This window comes from Malaclemys terrapin, chromosome 15, assembly GCF_027887155.1.
Source record: "Malaclemys terrapin pileata isolate rMalTer1 chromosome 15, rMalTer1.hap1, whole genome shotgun sequence".
In the NCBI taxonomy this organism is placed as follows: Eukaryota; Metazoa; Chordata; order Testudines; family Emydidae; genus Malaclemys; species Malaclemys terrapin.
This window is the reverse complement of record NC_071519.1, coordinates 2,268,414-2,284,953: the sequence shown is the minus strand read 5'-3', so window position 1 is coordinate 2,284,953 and position 16,540 is coordinate 2,268,414. Positions and strand designations below refer to the sequence as shown.

General features: G+C 50.6%; 1 protein-coding gene and 1 long non-coding RNA gene across 2 annotated transcripts; both read right to left on the bottom strand.

The window, feature by feature from the left end:
• Positions 1 to 1,437: 1,437 nt before the first annotated feature.
• On the bottom strand, positions 1,438 to 3,165 carry LOC128823437 (acetylgalactosaminyl-O-glycosyl-glycoprotein beta-1,3-N-acetylglucosaminyltransferase-like). The gene is made up of 2 exons (XM_054005706.1): positions 2,619 to 3,165; positions 1,438 to 1,931 (listed from the first exon to the last, which is right to left on the bottom strand). Exons 1-2 carry the CDS (start codon positions 3,163 to 3,165, stop codon positions 1,522 to 1,524), a joined length of 957 nt encoding a protein of 318 aa, XP_053861681.1. The 3' UTR covers positions 1,438 to 1,521.
• Positions 3,166 to 12,041: 8,876 nt separating this feature from the next.
• LOC128849129 (uncharacterized) lies at positions 12,042 to 13,848 on the bottom strand. The gene is made up of 2 exons (XR_008447174.1): positions 13,801 to 13,848; positions 12,042 to 12,641 (listed from the first exon to the last, which is right to left on the bottom strand). It is a non-coding gene; the product is annotated as an uncharacterized LOC128849129 (long non-coding RNA).
• Between the last annotated feature and the right edge of the window lie 2,692 nt (positions 13,849 to 16,540).

Genomic DNA, 16,540 nt, shown 5'->3' with positions numbered 1-16,540 from the left:
CCATGGAAGCCATCACAATCCTCAGCCCCCATTAATGGCCCACACTTTGCATAGTTACAATAGGGCCTCAGAGTAATACTTCATATTTCTAGCTTCGGATACAGACTGATACATGCATACTGTCACGGACTCGTCACACACACAAATCGGATGATCACACTCAGTAGATCACAAGATTTGTAAGGATACCTTACAAGGGACCTTTTGCATAAAGCAGATTCCAATTATGTTATATTCACACTCCTTCACCTATTTTCATAAAGCGTATGGAGCGCAGCGTCACAGTGGGGTGACTCCCTCGAGAGCAGAGGTGGGCAAACTACAGCCCGCGGGCCACATCCAGCCTGCGGGACCGTCCTTCCCGGCCCTGGAGCTCCTGGCTGGGGAGGCTCGTCCCCGGCCCCTCCCCTGCTGTCCCCACTTCCCCGCAGCCACGCCGCCGCGCGGGCAGCGACCTCCTGCCGCTCTAAGTGGCATAGTAAGGGAGCAGCGGTGGTGTGCGTGCGGCGGCAAGGAGGTTTGGGTAGGGGGTCCCGGGGGGCAGTCAGGGGACAGGGAATGGTTGGATGGGGCAGAGGTTCTCGGGCGGGGAACAGGGGTGGGGGTTGGATAGGGCATAGCAGTCCCAGGGGGCCTGTCAGGGAGCAGCGGGGTGGAGAGGGGTTGGGGCAGTCTGGGGACATGGAGAAGGGGGGGGATTGGATTGGGGGTGGGGTCCCGGGGGGGCGGTTTGGGGTGGGGGTCCTGGGAGGGGGCAGTCAGGGGACAGGGAGTTGGATAGGGGGTGGAGTCCAGGGGGGGCAGTTTGGAGCAGGGGTCCTGGGAGGGGGCAGTCAGGGGACAGAGAAGGTGGGGTTGGATAGGCGTGGGAGTCCTGGGGGCCTGTCAGGGGGCGCGGGTGTGGATAGGGGTCAGGGCAGTTAGGGGACAGGGGGGTTGGATAAGGGGCAGGGGGTCTCAGGAGGGGGCAGTCAGGGGAGAAGGAGCAGGGGTGCTGGATAGGTGGTGGGTTAGCATTGGACACCATACAATCATTTTACAGCCATGAACATGGGGGTCCTGGGTGTTCCCCCAAGGTACAGAGCATCACACTCACCCAGCCACTCCCCTATGCCCCATTCCCCACCCCCCTGAGCCAGCCAGTGCCCGCCCTGGGGCCGGGTGGGAGCCAGTGCCCACTAGAGGGGACAGGTCCCTGCCCCATTCCCTGCCCCCCGGAGCCAGGCAGTCCCTGCCCTGGGGCCGGGGGGGAGCCGATGCCCCCTAGAGGGGACAGGCCCCTGCCCCATTCCCCACCCCCTGAGCCAGCCAGTCCCCGCCCTGGGGCCGGGTGGGAGTCGGCACCCCCTAGAGGGGACAGGTCCCTGCCCCATTCCCCACCCCCTGAGCCAGCCAGTCCCCGCCCTGGGGCCGGGTGGGAGTCGGCGCCTCTAGAGGGGACAAGTCCCTGCCCCATTCCCTGCGCCTCTAAGAGGGGAGGGGCCTCTTCCCATTGCACTGTTGCTCCTCCTACAACCCCCTCTACACCTCCTCCACCCTGTCCAGCGACACCCCGTGCACCAACATGGCCTCCGCGTACAGACACTGCTCATCCTGCACGCCGTACACCCGGAATTGGTCGTCGTGCCGGTACCGCAGCCCGGCGGCCAGCACCAGGAAGCCGAAGTAGACGTCGTCCAGCGGGAAGATGGGGATGCGCACGGAGGCCGCGGCCAGGGCCGGGACACTGGCCCTGGGCATGAGGAACCCGCCCCCGGAGGGGAAGAAGGGGTATTTGTCCTGGGGGAACAGGGCGGGGGAGACACGATATTTCCCCCCTCTCATCACGGCTGCATGGCGCTGGATGTTGCCGTGGATGACGTGGGAGGCGTTGGGCGTCTGGCTCAGGTAGGCCACCATTGCGGGGGGGTTCACAAACTCGTCATCGTCCCCTGGAGGAGGGAAGACACACTGGGGAGGGTGCAGCTGGGGGCCAGATGGCCTCGCCAGAGCCAGGGAGAGAACCAGAGCCAGCCCCCCCTGCTCTAACCCACCCGCCCCCACTCCCCTCCCAGAGCCGGGGAGAGAACCCAGGAGTCCTGGCTCCCAGCCCCCCCTGCTCTAACCCACCCGCCCCCACTCCCCTCCCAGAGCCGGGGAGAGAACCCAGGAGTCCTGGCTCCCAGCCCCCCCTGCTCTAACCCACCCGCCCCCACTCCCCTCCCAGAGCCGGGGAGAGAACCCAGGAGTCCTGGCTCCCAGCCCCCCCTGCTCTAACCCACCCGCCCCCACTCCCCTCCCAGAGCCGGGGAGAGAAACCAGGAGTCCTGGCTCCCAGCGCCCCCCTGCTCTAACCCACCCGCCCCCACTCCCCTCCCAGAGCCGGGGAGAGAACCCAGGAGTCCTGGCTCCCAGCCCCCCCTGCTCTAACCCACCCGCCCCCACTCCCCTCCCAGAGCCGGGGAGAGAAACCAGGAGTCCTGGCTCCCAGCGCCCCCCTGCTGTAACCCACCAGCCCCCACTCCCCTCACAGAGCTGAGGAGAGAACCCAGGAGTCCTGGCTCCCAGCCCCCCGCTCTAACCCACCAGCTCCCCTCCCCTCCCAGAGCTGGGGCGAGAACCCAGGCGTCCGGGCTCACCTTTGAAGATGAAATCCGCCTGCTCACAGCGCGCCCCCACCCAGCGCAGGAAGCAGCGCTCCTTGAGCGACAGGTTGTGGTGGCTCTCGGCGAAATCCCACAGCACCACGTCCCCAAACTCCCCGCTCTCCTGGCCCAGCAGGGCCAGGTGCCGGGGGTCGGGGGACACCCCCACGAGGAAGACGGGTCGGACCCGGTAGCCCCCCAGGACCCTGGGCCGGGCCCACGTGCGGCGGGCGGTGGCCCATCTGGCGCTGGACGCTGGGTGGGATTTCACGGCCAGGAGCAGCAGGGGCGGCCCTGGGGGCCCGGAGCAAACCCCGTCCCCTGGGATCAGCTCCCGGCACCGGTAGCTCTGCAGCTGGGGGAACTCGGCCCGGAAGGCGGCGTAATCCAAGCGGAAGGTGAAGGTGCCGTCACTCAGCTCGACCGAGCCACGGCTGGGGTCAGGGTTGCCCTGCGGAGGCTGCCTCAGTTTGATCCACACAGTGTACGATAGCCAAAAGACCCCAGCAATCAGCAGGATCCGGGCGCCCGAGCACTTCATCTCCACCCCCCACAGGGCTCGGCTGAAAGTGAAGCATAGGCAGGTGGAAACTCGCCCAGGGAGTGTTGAACAAACACTGGGGCAGGACTGAATGTGTCACTCAGGACACCTGGCACCCAGCCTCCCTGCCCATGCTCTAACCCACCAGACTGCATTACCCGCCCAGAGCTGGAAAGAGAACCCAGGAGTCCTGGCTCCCAGCCGCCCCTGCTCTAACCCACCAGCTCCCACTCCTGTCCCAGAGCCAGGGAGAGAACCCAGGAGACCTGGCTCCCAGCCCCCAGCACTAACTACTAGACCCCACTCCCCTCCCCCAGCCGGGGAGAGAACCCAGGTGTCCTGCGGTTCCTTCAAAGATGGCAACTCCCACCAATGTGTCTGATATTCCGCTGTGTTACACGAGGCTCCGGGGTCGGGGCTCCTGCGTCCCCTGGCAAACACAGGTGGGAAAAGGTTAGACTCATAGACTTTAAGGTCAGAAGGGACCAGTATGATCATCTAGTCTGACCTCCCGCATGATGCAGGCCACAAAAGCTGACCCACCCCCTTCCCTTGACTCAGCTGTTGAAGTCCCCAAATCCTCTGATTTAAGGACCTCAAGTCGCAGAGAATCCTCCAGCTAGTGACCCCTGCCCCACGCTGCGGAGGAAGGCGAAAAACCTCCAGGACCTCTGCCAATCTACCCTGGAGGAAAATTCCTTCCCGACCCCAAATATGGCGATCAGTAGAACCCCAAGCATGCGGGCAAGAGTCTCCAGCCAGACCCTCATTGGCCATTGATACTATTTACCCGCGATGCCACGTTGTTGGTTGATTGACTAAAATCACATTATCCCATTAAACCATTCCCTCCATAAACTTATCGAGCTGAATCTTAAAGCCAGAGAGGTCTTTCGCCCCCACTGTTTCCCTCGGGAGGCTGTTCCAATATTTCACCCCCCTGATGGTTAGAAACCATCGTCTAATTTCAAGCCTAAACTTCCCCACGGCCAGTTTATATCCATTCGTTCTCGTGTCCACATTAGTACTGAGCTGAAATAATTCCTCTCCCTCCCTGGTATTTATCCCTCTGATATATTTAAAGAGAGCAATCATATCCCCGCTCAGCCTTCGTTTGGTTAGGGTAAACAAACCGAGCTCCTCAAGTCTCCTTTCATACGACAGGTTTTCCATTCCTCGGATCATTCTAGTCGCCCTTCTCTGCACCCGTTCCAGTTTGAGTTCATCTTTTTTAAACATGGGAGACCAGAACTGCACACAGTACTCCAAATGAGGTCTCACCAGTGCCTTGTACAACGGAAGCAGCACCTCCTTATCCCTACTAGATATACCTCGCCTAATGCATCCCAAGACCGCATTAGCTTTTTTCATGGCCACATCACATTGCCGACTCATAGTCATCCTGCGATCAACCAGGACTCCGAGGTCTTTCTCCTCCTCTGTTACTTCTAACCGATGCGTCCCCAGCTTGTAACTAAAATTGTTGTTAGTCATCCCTAAGTGCATCACCTTACACTTTTCACTATTAAATTTCATCCTATTTCTATTACTCCAATTTACAAGGTCATTCAAGTCTCCCTGCAGAATATCCCGATCCTCCTCCGAATTGGCAATACCTCCCAACTTTGTGTCATCCGCAAACTTTATCAGCCCACTCCTACATTTGGTTCCGAGGTCAGTGATAAATAGATTAAATAAAATCGGTCCCAAAACCGAACCTTGAGGAACTCCACTGGTGACCTCCCTCCAACCTGACAGTTCACCTTTCAGTACGACCCGCTGCAGTCTCCCCTTTAACCAGTTCTTTATCCACCTCTGGATTTTCATATCTATCCCCATCTTTTCCAATTTAACCAATAATTCCTCGTGCGGTACCGTATCAAACGCTTTACTGAAATCGAGGTATATTAGGTCCACCACATTTCCCTTATCTAATAAGTCTGTTACTTTCTCAAAGAAGTAGATCAGGCTGGTTTGGCACGATCTGCCCTTGGTAAAACCATGTTGTAATTTGTCGCAATTGCCATTGACCTCAAGGTCCTCAACTACTTTCTCCTTCAGAATTTTCTCCAGGACCTTGCACACTACAGATGTTAAACTGACAGGCCTGTAGTTACCCGGGTCACTTTTTTCCCCTTTCTTGAAAATAGGAACCACATTAGCTATTCTCCAGTCCAACGGTACCACCCCCGAGTTTATAGATTCATTAAATATTATCGCTAATGGGCTTGCAATTTCTTGCGCCAGTTCCTTCAATATTCTCGGATGAAGATCATCCGGTCCGCCCGATTTAGTCCCGTTAAGGTGTTCAAATTTGGCTTCTACCTCGGATGCGGTAATGTCAATCCCCCCTCCTTTATTCCCCTCTGTCACGGTGCCACTATTTCTAAGCCCTTCATTAGCCTCATTAAAGACCGATGCAAAATATTCATTTAGATATTGTACCATGCCTAGATTATCCTTAATCTCCACTCCATCTACAGTCTTCAGCGGTCCCACTTCTTTCTTTCTTTGTTTTCTTCCTGTTTATATGGCTATAAAACCTCTTACTATTGCTTTTAATTCCCCTCGCAAGGTCCAACTCTACACGGCTTTTAGCTTTTCTCACTCCATCTCTACATGCTCTGACCTCAATAAGGTAGGTTTCCTTACTGATCCCTCCCCTCTTCCACGGTTTTCAGTGAACTTCTGGCAAGCAACGGAGATGCCGTATCTGGACAGTGTCTGGTCCGGCATTGATTTTCCCCGCGCCCCGACACGCGGCGTTCTCAGAACCCAAAGCCGGGGTCACGTCATTGCTTCCCTCCCGGCCATGTGCGGAAGAAATCAGTGGGAACACAACCCCTCCGGCTGGGGAGAGATTGATCCAAGTGAGCGTGCTCTTGTCTGAACCCAAAATGGATGAGATTTCAGCACGGGTCCAGAACGTCCAAAATTGTTACCTCAAGTCTGAGATGGTATCGTGTAATTAACTGCCAATCCGCGATGCCTGGTCTGTTTCCCACTGGGGCGTCTGGGGTCAGGAAAAGTCTCAGCTTCAGAGAGCTGCTCCAAACTTCACTCTTAACTCACCTTTTTACAACCGACTTTTACAAACCGCGCAGCCTCCGGGGTCAGCACCGGTCCTAAGGGCAATCAACCCCTTCTGAGCAAACCTTCCTAAGAACCTAAGCAAGCAACTAAGACCCTGAGAAGAAGACAAGACTCTGTGAAAGTGAAATGAATTATATTAAAGAAATAGAATGAATTAAAGAATGCTGTATGTACCTTTAAGTAGAAATGAGAAATGCTGCAAGCCAGGGGGGCAGGAAAGCAGACATTAACTGCTTAACTTGCCACTTAAGGGCAATTGGTGAAGCATTAGTCTTAGATCGATAAGAGTTAACAAGGAAGCAGGTTATGCATATTGTGCCCTATGCAAATTTTACAATTTTGCTCTCTCTGTCCCTTTGTTTAGTTTACACCCTTTTATCTGTATAAATAAGACTGTTTGAATCTTGCATGGGGGCTCACATTATCTGAATGTATTAGCAGAGCGCTGTGCTAATAAAACAGAGTGGTCTGACAAACTATGAGTCCTGAGTCTAACTTTGACAATTTGGAGGTTCCACCGAGATGGCAACCGTCTTCACTGGGGCTGTGTGATTCCTGACCGTTTTTGTAGGATGACCGTGGTAGCCGGCACCTGGGCATTTGGCCCGAGCGGTCCTCCTCCTGAACAGAAGGGTGCACGACCACAGTGAAGTCTACGCCATCGAACCTGTTGGTTCCCACTCTGTTCTGGTAGGGATCCCGGGATCTGACATCAGGAATCTGGTCAGGTAATTATTTCTGTGTTTTGTCCGGACTGAGGACTGTCCTGTCTCTGTGTCTATCTGTCCTCCTGTGGAGTGTTTGAGTCTGGGTGCCATCTCCGTCCGGGGATCGGCCGACCAAGGGGTTCCTGTCCCCGCGGTCTGAGTGAGTGAAATCTGCACAATCGCAGCCGCACTGCACCTTGGGTAAAACCCTTGGTGTGAAAGCAAGGGCAATTGAGTCAGTAGCCTGTGGGCTCCTTTTGTGTGTTGCACCGGGCATCGCTCTGACGAACCCGAATTTCCTTCTTGTGCGATTGGTGTGTGTGAAGTCCTCCTGTATTGGTAACAAGACGTCTAAGTCGGGACAGTTCCCTAAAGGAATGCCGGCTCAGTTTTAGGAAGGGTCCGGACTCCTGTAAATTTCTGGAAAAATGGTCTAGGCTAACTCAGGGAGATCCCAAAACTCAGTGGCCACTGTTAAAACCTTGGAACAAGGACTGAGTGGACATCTTAAAAAAACAAACTCGGCCAGCCTAAAACTAAATTGGCTAAAGGAGAGGTTAATTGTTTCATGCAGTGGTGGGAAGAGGCAAATCGTAGGTGGACAAAATCAAAACTCACCTCTCTCAAATATTCAAATAATAAATTAAAAGCTTTATTAAAAGCCTCCTCTCCCACCACCAGTCTGAGCGCTCCCCTTCACCCTGTACTCTGACAAAAAACAACAACCCCGGATCGATCCCAACTCCCTTCATACTCCCCTCTCATTGTAAAAAGGATAAAATGCCCCTTGTTCTGTTCCCCTTCGTTGTCTGCCTCAGAAACTGATTCTTTAGTGTTCCATTACCAATTCAGCAAGGAGGGTGGGTCCTCAACTAGCCCCCACCCTTCTGGTCCCTTTCCTTAAGCATTTCTTTCAAAATTGTGAAATGACCACAATATCACTCACAAAAATGGTTCATTGGAAAAAGCAGGATTGGGCCCAGACAAGCAGGCAAGCAACAGATAAAGAAGAAATGTTAGAAACACTGAGCCTTAAAATGGCTCTGTGTAATCAGACTGTCTCTTTGATAAGGGTACATAAAACTCTGTAAGAACAAAAGAAACAGTTACACCCTATGTAAAATGAATATGGCGAATGGTTTAAAAGTTAAAGTATAGAAGGAATGTGCAGACGTGTGCAGTGTATATTATAGAGGGGGTAAAAGAAATGCAAAAGAAACACGCTACTTAATTAAAATCCTATTAGGGCTCTTAAAGGAGCCACAATAGACTGTGTTTTCTTTTTCAGATCTGTGTGTGTTTTGGAAGCAAGAGTTAAAAGTAATCAAAACTCTGGTAAAAGTTAATTGTGTTCCTTTTAAGACAGAGTCTCTGAGCTCTGCTAATGGTTTTGAATCCAAAAGCCAAGCCTGCGTGGATGCAAATGATCTAACTGATAAAGGAAGTGAGAGAACTGCCAGCACAAAGAAGTTGCAGATAAAGAACATACCTGGTCAGCAAACAAATTGTCTAAATAAAAGGCACGGGATAACAAGATACCTTTAATTAAAATAAATGTAATGTTACTAAGTACCCCCGTAACAATGTATAGTGTGTGTGATTTTGGAAAAAAAAATCCTTTATGGTAATGATGCTTTTCAGCTGTTACCTGTGAACAAACTTAAAGCTTAATACAGCAGGAAAGACATTGTAACCTTGGTCTGCTGTAAAGGGAAAACTGAGGTACATCACCTCATGGATTTAATGACTGAACAGTGGGATAATTTCCCCATAACTCTTAAAAGATAGAAGCCATTAAAACCTGGCCTGCCTATAGAACAAAAACACAGGAAAATATGGAGGTAATTCCTCTTGTTTTGCCTGCAATCAGCAAGGGTATTTGTAAAAGAAAGGAATATTTTAAGCAATAATGAATGCCACCCCAAAAGGGGTAGAAAAATGTTATTTTTGTCTTTCAGAAAAAGCTAATATCAGCTACAGGACAACCTAATAAGAAACAAATAAAAGTGGGTATGCTTATCCATGCCTGTTGCTCCAAAGCCCTGTAGTAAAGACATCTCCCTAGGATCCTGTAAGTGGGATAAAATGAATAATGAGACCAAAGTACTGTATAATGGGCTATGTGTATGTGTTAATTCTTGGGGAGAAAAGTGTTTTAAAAGAATGGAAGTGTTAGCAACCTTCCAATAGACAAATGTAAATGTAATGTAAGTAATGTGTTTACAAAAGGTAAAAAGGTAACATAGTTCCTAAAACAAACAAAAAGGCAACGGGGGAAACCAAACCATTCATATTATACATGCAAATGGCAACATGTTAAGAATTGCCACTGCAGAAAGATATAACAGCTTACCATTGGTATAATATATTTTCTGAATGGTCTCCCACAACTACTGGCGTACTAATGTTACTAACCCTAATTGGTTTTGATTTTAAATTGTATGTGTTTAATTGTAACGTTTGAAATGTGCTGTTGGATAAAACAAATGTATGCAAAGCTAGAGCCACAGGCCCAAATCACCTCCCAGTATTTCCTATTACGTGGACTAAATAAGAAGTGACACTGGCGATTAGTAATCTTAGTGTCAAAAGGGGGATATGTAGGAGCAGGATAAGAATTAATGTATGATTTGATTTCATCCTGTCAGCCACCCTTTTTGAATAGCAGAAAGGAATGACAGACCAGAACAATCCTTATGACTGATTCTGGTCACCCTTTTGTTTTAGAATAAGTTATAATGTCTACTATGGTTTCCTATATGTATTACAAAGTAGGCCTCTAGTTAAATATACATTTCTTTGTTTTAAGGTTTAGTAAGTAAGAAACAGGATTCTCTAGTGTGTCTATGTTAAGTAGATTAGAGGAACATTGAAGGCCTGGGTCTCAATGTAAATTGTCTTGGTTATTGATTGTAAAACTTAGCAAGGTTTAATTTGCAATGCCTTTTTGCTCGATATAAAATACTACTGTTTGTATTCCCAATCTGTGTGAATAAGGAATGTCTGCATCAGGAAAAGATAAGGTGTGAAGGCCATTGTTATAGCCAGAGTCAAGGAAGAAGAAGTAAAGAGACTTAAAGGACATCAAAGAATCATCAGGTACTGCTTACTATCCAGATGGCTGTTAAACTGTCTGGCATCACAGCGTGCATACATGCTTCGCAGTGTAAGAAGGCATCCCCCAGCAAACCAATCACCTCAGGACCACACAGAGTCAATTTTGACTCCAGAAGAAGACGTAGAGGAACAGCCTGCAATACCTTAGGGTATGTCTACACTACGGGATTAATCCGAATTTAGATAATTCGGATTTGAGAAACAGGTTGTATAAAGTCGAAATGAGTGCGGCCACACTAGCACAGTAATTCGGTGGTGTGCGTCCAAGTACCGGGGCTAGCGTCGATTTCTGCACCGTTGCACTGTGGGTAGCAATTCCATAGCTATCCCATAGTTCCCGCAGTCTCCCGCGCCCATTGGGATTGTGGGTTAAGATCCCAGTGCCTGATGGGACAAAAAACATCGTCGCAGGTGGTTCTGGGTACAGCCTCACTTCCTCCCTCCCTCCCTCCCTGCATGAAAGCAACGGACGGCAGACAACCATTTTCGCGCCTTTTTTCCTGGGTGGGTGAACACTGCAGACTCCATACCACGGCAAGCATGGAGCCCGCTGAGGTCAAGACAGCACTCATGAATATTGCAAACACCTCGCGCGTTCTCGTGGAGTTTATGCTCAGCCAGGACCAGAAAAACGAGGCGAGGAGGCAGCGGCGGCGGCAGCGCAGCGACAAGCATGATGAGGACATGGACACGGACACGGACACAGAATTCAGTGAAACCACAGGCCCCGGTGCTTTGGAGATCATGTTGTTAATGGGGCAGATTCTATCCATGGAACGCCGATTCTGGGCAAGGGAAACAAGCACAGACTGGTGGGACCGCATAGTGTTGCAGGTCTGGGACGATTCCCAGTGGCTGCGGAACTTTCGCATGCGTAAGGGCACTTTCATGGAACTTTGTGACTTGCTGTCTCCTGCCCTGAAACGCCAGAATACCAAGATGAGAGCAGCCCTCACAGTTGAGAAGCGCGTGGCGATAGCCCTGTGGAAGCTTGCAACGCCAGACAGCTACCGGTCAGTCGGGAATCAATTTGGAGTGGGCAAATCTACTGTGGGGGCTGCTGTGATGCAAGTAGCCAAAGCAATCACTCAGGTGCTGCTACGAAAGTTAGTGACTCTGGGAAATGTGCAGGCTATAGTGGATGGTTTTGCTGCAATGGGATTCCCTAACTGTGGTGGGGCAATAGACGGAACCCATATCCCTATCTTGGCACCGGAGCACCAAGCCACCGAGTACATAAACCGCAAGGGGTACTTTTCAATGGTGCTGCAAGCACTTGTGGATCACAAGGGACGTTTCACCAACATCAACGCGGGCTGGGCGGGAAGGGTTCATGACGCTCGCGTCTTCAGGAACACTACTCTGTTTAAAGGGCTGCAGCAAGGGACTTACTTTCCGGACCAGAAAATAACCGTTGGGGATGTTGAAATGCCCATAGTTATTCTTGGGGACCCAGCCTACCCCTTAATGCCATGGCTTATGAAGCCGTACATAGGCAGCCTGGACAGTAGTCAGGAGCTGTTTAACTACAGGCTAAGCAAGTGCAGAATGGTGGTAGAATGTGCATTTGGCCGTTTAAAAGGTCGCTGGCGTTCATTATTGACTCGCTCTGACCTCAGCCAAAGAAATCTCCCCATTGTTATTTCTGCTTGCTGTGTGCTCCACAATCTCTGTGAAAGTAAGGGGGAGACCTTTATGGCGGGGTGGGAGGCTGAGGCAAATCGCCTGGCTGCTGATTACGCGCAGCCAGACACCAGGGCGATTAGAAGATCACACCATGAAGCGCTGTGCATCAGAGAAGCTTTGAAAACCAGTTTCATGGCTGGCCAGGCTACCGTGTGAAATATCTGTTTGTTTCTCCTTCATGAAAACCCTCCCCCTTTACTGACTGATTTTCTGTAAGGAACCCACCCTGCCCCTTCCCCCAGCTTTCTTTCAAACCAAATAAAGTCACTATCATTTAAAAATCATTTATTCTTTATTAATAGATTAGAAAAAGAGGGAGGGAACCCGGGTGGTATTTGGGAGGAGGATTGCTGGGAAGGAGAAAGCCACAAAGAAAAGGTTAAAAAAATGACAGCCTTTTGCTTGGGCTGTCTACTGGGGTGGAATGGGAAGGTGTACGGAGCCTCCCCCCCCGCGTTCTTACACGTCTGGGTGAGGAGGATACGGAACATGGGGAGGGGGGAGGGTGGAACAGGGGCTGAAGCGGCAGTCTGTTTTCCAGCAGCCGTTCCTGAACCTCCACCAGACGCCGGAGCAGCCCCAGCGTTGCATCCTTCATCCTCTGGTCTTCCTGCCGCCATCTCTCATCTCGATCGTCTCTCCTCTCCTCACGTTGGTCCCTCCTCTCCTCACGTTGGTCCCTCCTCTCCTCACGTTCACTGACTTCTTTCCTATACTTTGAAACTGTTTCCTTCCACTCATTCAGATGAGCTCTGTCACTCCTGCTGGATTGCATAATTTCAGAAAACATGTCCTCCCGCGTCTTCTTCTTACGACGCCTTATCTGTGATAACCTTCGGGATGGAGGAGGGAGGCTTGAGGAATTTGCAGCTGCTGTAGGGAGGGGAAAAAAGAGAGAATTGTTTTAAAAGCTACATTTTGCAGAACAATGCTTATACTCTTTCACGGTGACCAACACTGTTCACATTACATAGCACATGTGATTTCTGTGCAAGGTCGCATTTTGCCTCTTAATGCTGAGTGCTTGTGGCTTTGCTGCTAGAGATCACAGGTCTGGGCAACAGAATTCGGCTTGCATGCGGCCATGGTAAGCCATTGTTTTACAGCTTCTGCACCCTCCTTTCCCACATACCAAGCATAGCCTGTAGAGTGCTGCAGAAGCCTGGCCAATCTCAGCCAGTTGGGGGGGGGGGGGCAGTGTGGGGGGGCTTGTCTGGGCCCCTTCAGGCAAGTAGAGTGCTGCGGTTTTTCTGTTAACATTCAGCAGCACCAGAAAACAAACTAACCCCCCCCCCCACCATGAATTCTCTGGGATGATCACGGTACCCCTCCCCCCACCTCATGGCTGGTATCAGGGAAGATCCCTGCAGGCACCAAACTACCCCCCCCCACCGCCGACCCCCCCCCTCACCATGAATTCTCTGGGATGATCACGGTACCCTCCCCCCACCGCGTGGCTGGTAACAGGGAAGATCCCTGCTAGCCAAACGCGGAAAACTTCAGGGCCAATTTCCCATCTGCGCTTGGCTAACTGCAGGGAAGGATTTATTTTCCGCCACAGGCAAACAGCCCAGTAGGAACGGCCACCTCTGTCCCCTTAATTAAGTTCCCGTATTTCAACCAGGTTACCAGGAGTGATATCACTCTCCTGAGGATTACACAACAAGATAAAGAACGGATGTTGCTTGAATGCCAGCAAACACCGGGACCATACGCTGCCAGGCTTTGTCAGGCAATGATACCAGATTACTTGCTGCAAGCATGGCGTGGTCAAGTGTCCTACCATGGAGGAGGGAATAAGGATGCACTGCCCAGAAACCTTCTGGCAAGGCTTTCGGAGTACCTCCAGGAGAGCTTCATGGAGATGTCCCTGGAGGATTTCCGCTCCATCCCCAGACACGTTAACAGACTTTTCCAGTAGCTACAGACTTTTCCAGTAGCTGAACTGACTGCGAATGCAAAGTCAGGCAAAGTAATCATTAAAAACCGTTTGCTTTTAAAACAAGTTTTATATTTTAAAAGGTAAACTCACCTGAGGTCCCTTCCATGGGGTCAGAGTCTTGGGTACTGGCTTGGGAGGGTACTTCAGTCAGGGTGATAAAAAGATCCTGGCTGTTGGGGAGAATGGAGTGCTGTGTGCTCTCTGCAAGCTCATCCTCCTCCTCCTCCTCCTCCTCTACCCCATCGGCAGAATCCTCAGGCGTCGAGACTATCCCCGACCCAGAATCCACGAACAAAGGTGGGGTAGTGGTGGCAGCCCCCCCTAGAATTGCATGCAGCTCGGCGTAGTAGCGGCATGTCCGCGGCTCTGACCCGGAGCGACCGTTTGCCTCCTTTGTTTTTTGATAGGCTTGTCTGAGCTCCTTGACCTTCACGCGGCACTGCTCAGAGTCCCTATTGTGGCCTCTCTCCATCATGCCCTTGGAAATTTTTTCAAAAGTTTTTGCATTTCGTCTTTTAGAACGAAGTTCTGCAAGCACTGAATCCTCTCCCCATACAGCGATCAGATCCAGTACCTCCCTCACGGTCCATGCTGGTGCTCTTTTTCGATTATCAGCCTGCATGGTTACCTGTGCTGATGAGGTATCTGTGGTCACCTGTGCTCTCCACGCTGGGCAAACAGGAAATGAAGTTCAAATGTTCGCGGGGCTTTTCCTGTCTACCTGGCCAGTGCATCCGAGTTCGGATTGCTGTCCAGAGCGGTCACAATGATGCACTGTGGGATAGCTCCTGGAGGCCAATACCATCGAATTGCGGCCACACTAACCCTAATTCGAATTGCTAAAATCGATTTTGGCGCTACTCCGCTCGTTGGGGTGGAGTACAGAAATCGATTTAAAGGGCCCTTTACATCGAATTAAATGGCGTCGTTGTGTGGACGGTTACAGGGTTAATTCGAATTAAAGCTGATAAATCCGAATTAAAGTCGTAGTGTAGACCAGGCCTTACTATCTACGCTCTCGTAAGGGTTGCCAGAAGCAGACGAGGACCTAAAGCAAGGCCCAAAAAGAAGCAATCGTGAGCCTAGCGCCTGCTGCCTGGTGGATGTAAAACCGTGACTGCGGTTCCCTCAGTTGAGGTTGTCAGAACCGAAGGACCTTGCCTCCAGCATGAGCCTCTGGTGGCGCCTGTTCCTCGGCTGCTGGTGTCTTAAGGTCCGGGGAGTCCACAATGACAATTCTTTTATCCAGCAGCAAGTGTGGATAGCTCAGACTCTTAATATTTCTAATTGCTGGGTCTGCTGCCACATCCCAGCCCACTCTCAAGCTGGTGTTCCTGTCCTGGCAATCCCACTCAATTCCCCAGACCTCACTGGAGGACTTCATCCGTTTAACAAAACATGGAACAATAATGACACTTGGGAAGCAGTGGGAATAAATGTATCTAAATGGATAAGTGTGGTGGAGGGAAAAGGTCATTGGTGTTGGGTGTGTAATGGGACAGGGCTGGATCTGGGAAAAAGTCATTGCCTTCAGCATATTGTGGCCAATGGTGTATGGGATTATTCGAACAAAACTAAAGAGTGGCGGGCCGGGTATGGGGATATGAATTTTTTCTCGACCTGGGATCAAACAGAAAAATCAATCTCATGTTCCCCCTACAGTAATCTTAGTGAAAACAATACAATCTTTCAATGCCATGCAAATAACACCACTCCTCGTAAGGAGAATTACCCTGTGCCCTTCGGTGGATATTACTCCTCCTTGGTAGGCACCTATGTGACAAATGGGTGCAACCGACCCTTCCCAGCCTTAATAGGCCATCATTGGGTTTGTGGGACCAAAGCTTATACTGTGTTACCAGCTAACTGGTCAGGTATCTGTTATCCCGCCCGACTCTTCCCACAATTCCGAGTGCTGGGGTCCTTCCCACGAGAACGCCTCCGTAATTTCAGGCAAAGAAGAAGGGACTTTTCAGATGCCCAATGGTATGTAAATAACATAAGCCCCTTGACCTGGGAAGAGGCCATTGGCGGTTCCCTTATCCCACTTGGGGGAGTAATACACCATGCAAAAAGGCTCCTAAGGTTACAAGCAGTAGTTGAAATAATGGCAAATGAAACCGGAGAGAGTTTAAAGACCCTGGCCAAAGAAACAGGGGCGATCCGACAGATGGCCCTCCAAAACCGTCAAGCGTTGGACATAGTGCTGGTGGCCAAAGGAAGGACCTGTGCTCTCATTGGAAAAGAATGTTGTGTGTTCATACCTGACGACACCAATGAGGTAATAGATCGCGCTAGTCACTTAGAACAAATTGCATCTCTTCCCCATGAAGAGCCAAGTTCTTTATGGAAGTGGCTAAGTAACCTGTTCAATTTCTCTGGCATAGGAAACTGGTTGTTTCAGGGAGCCCTGACTATCCTGTGTGGAATCCTAATGATTTTTGTATGTTTTCAGTTAATCTCCTGTTGTATCCAGAATTGTGTACGGTATGCCACCCAGGTGACTGCCCCAAAACAGAGTGCTAATATGATGGTGTTAAATATCACTGATGAACGAAGAGATAAAGAACTATTAATATGTGGAACCCAGTAATTGTTGGTCTTTGCATAAGCTTGACCAAAAGGAGGGATTGTGAAAGTGAAATGAATTATATTAAAGAAATAGAATGAATTAAAGAATGCTGTATGTACCTTTAAGTAGAAATTAGAAATGCTGCAAGCCAGGGGGGCAGGAAAGCAGACATTAACTGCTTAACTTGCCACTTAAGGGCAATTGGTGAAGCATTAGTCTTAGATTGATAAGAGTTAACAAGGAAGCAGGTTATGCATA

Excerpts from the sequence above, each read along its gene's own strand:
- LOC128823437 (XM_054005706.1), bottom strand. The coding sequence starts at position 3,165 with ATGAAGTGCTCGGGCGCCCGGATCCTGCTGATTGCTGGGGTCTTTTGG. Across the intron at positions 1,932-2,618 it reads GGCGGATTTCATCTTCAAAG|GGGACGATGACGAGTTTGTG; the intron begins GTGAGCCCGGAC and ends TCCCTCCTCCAG.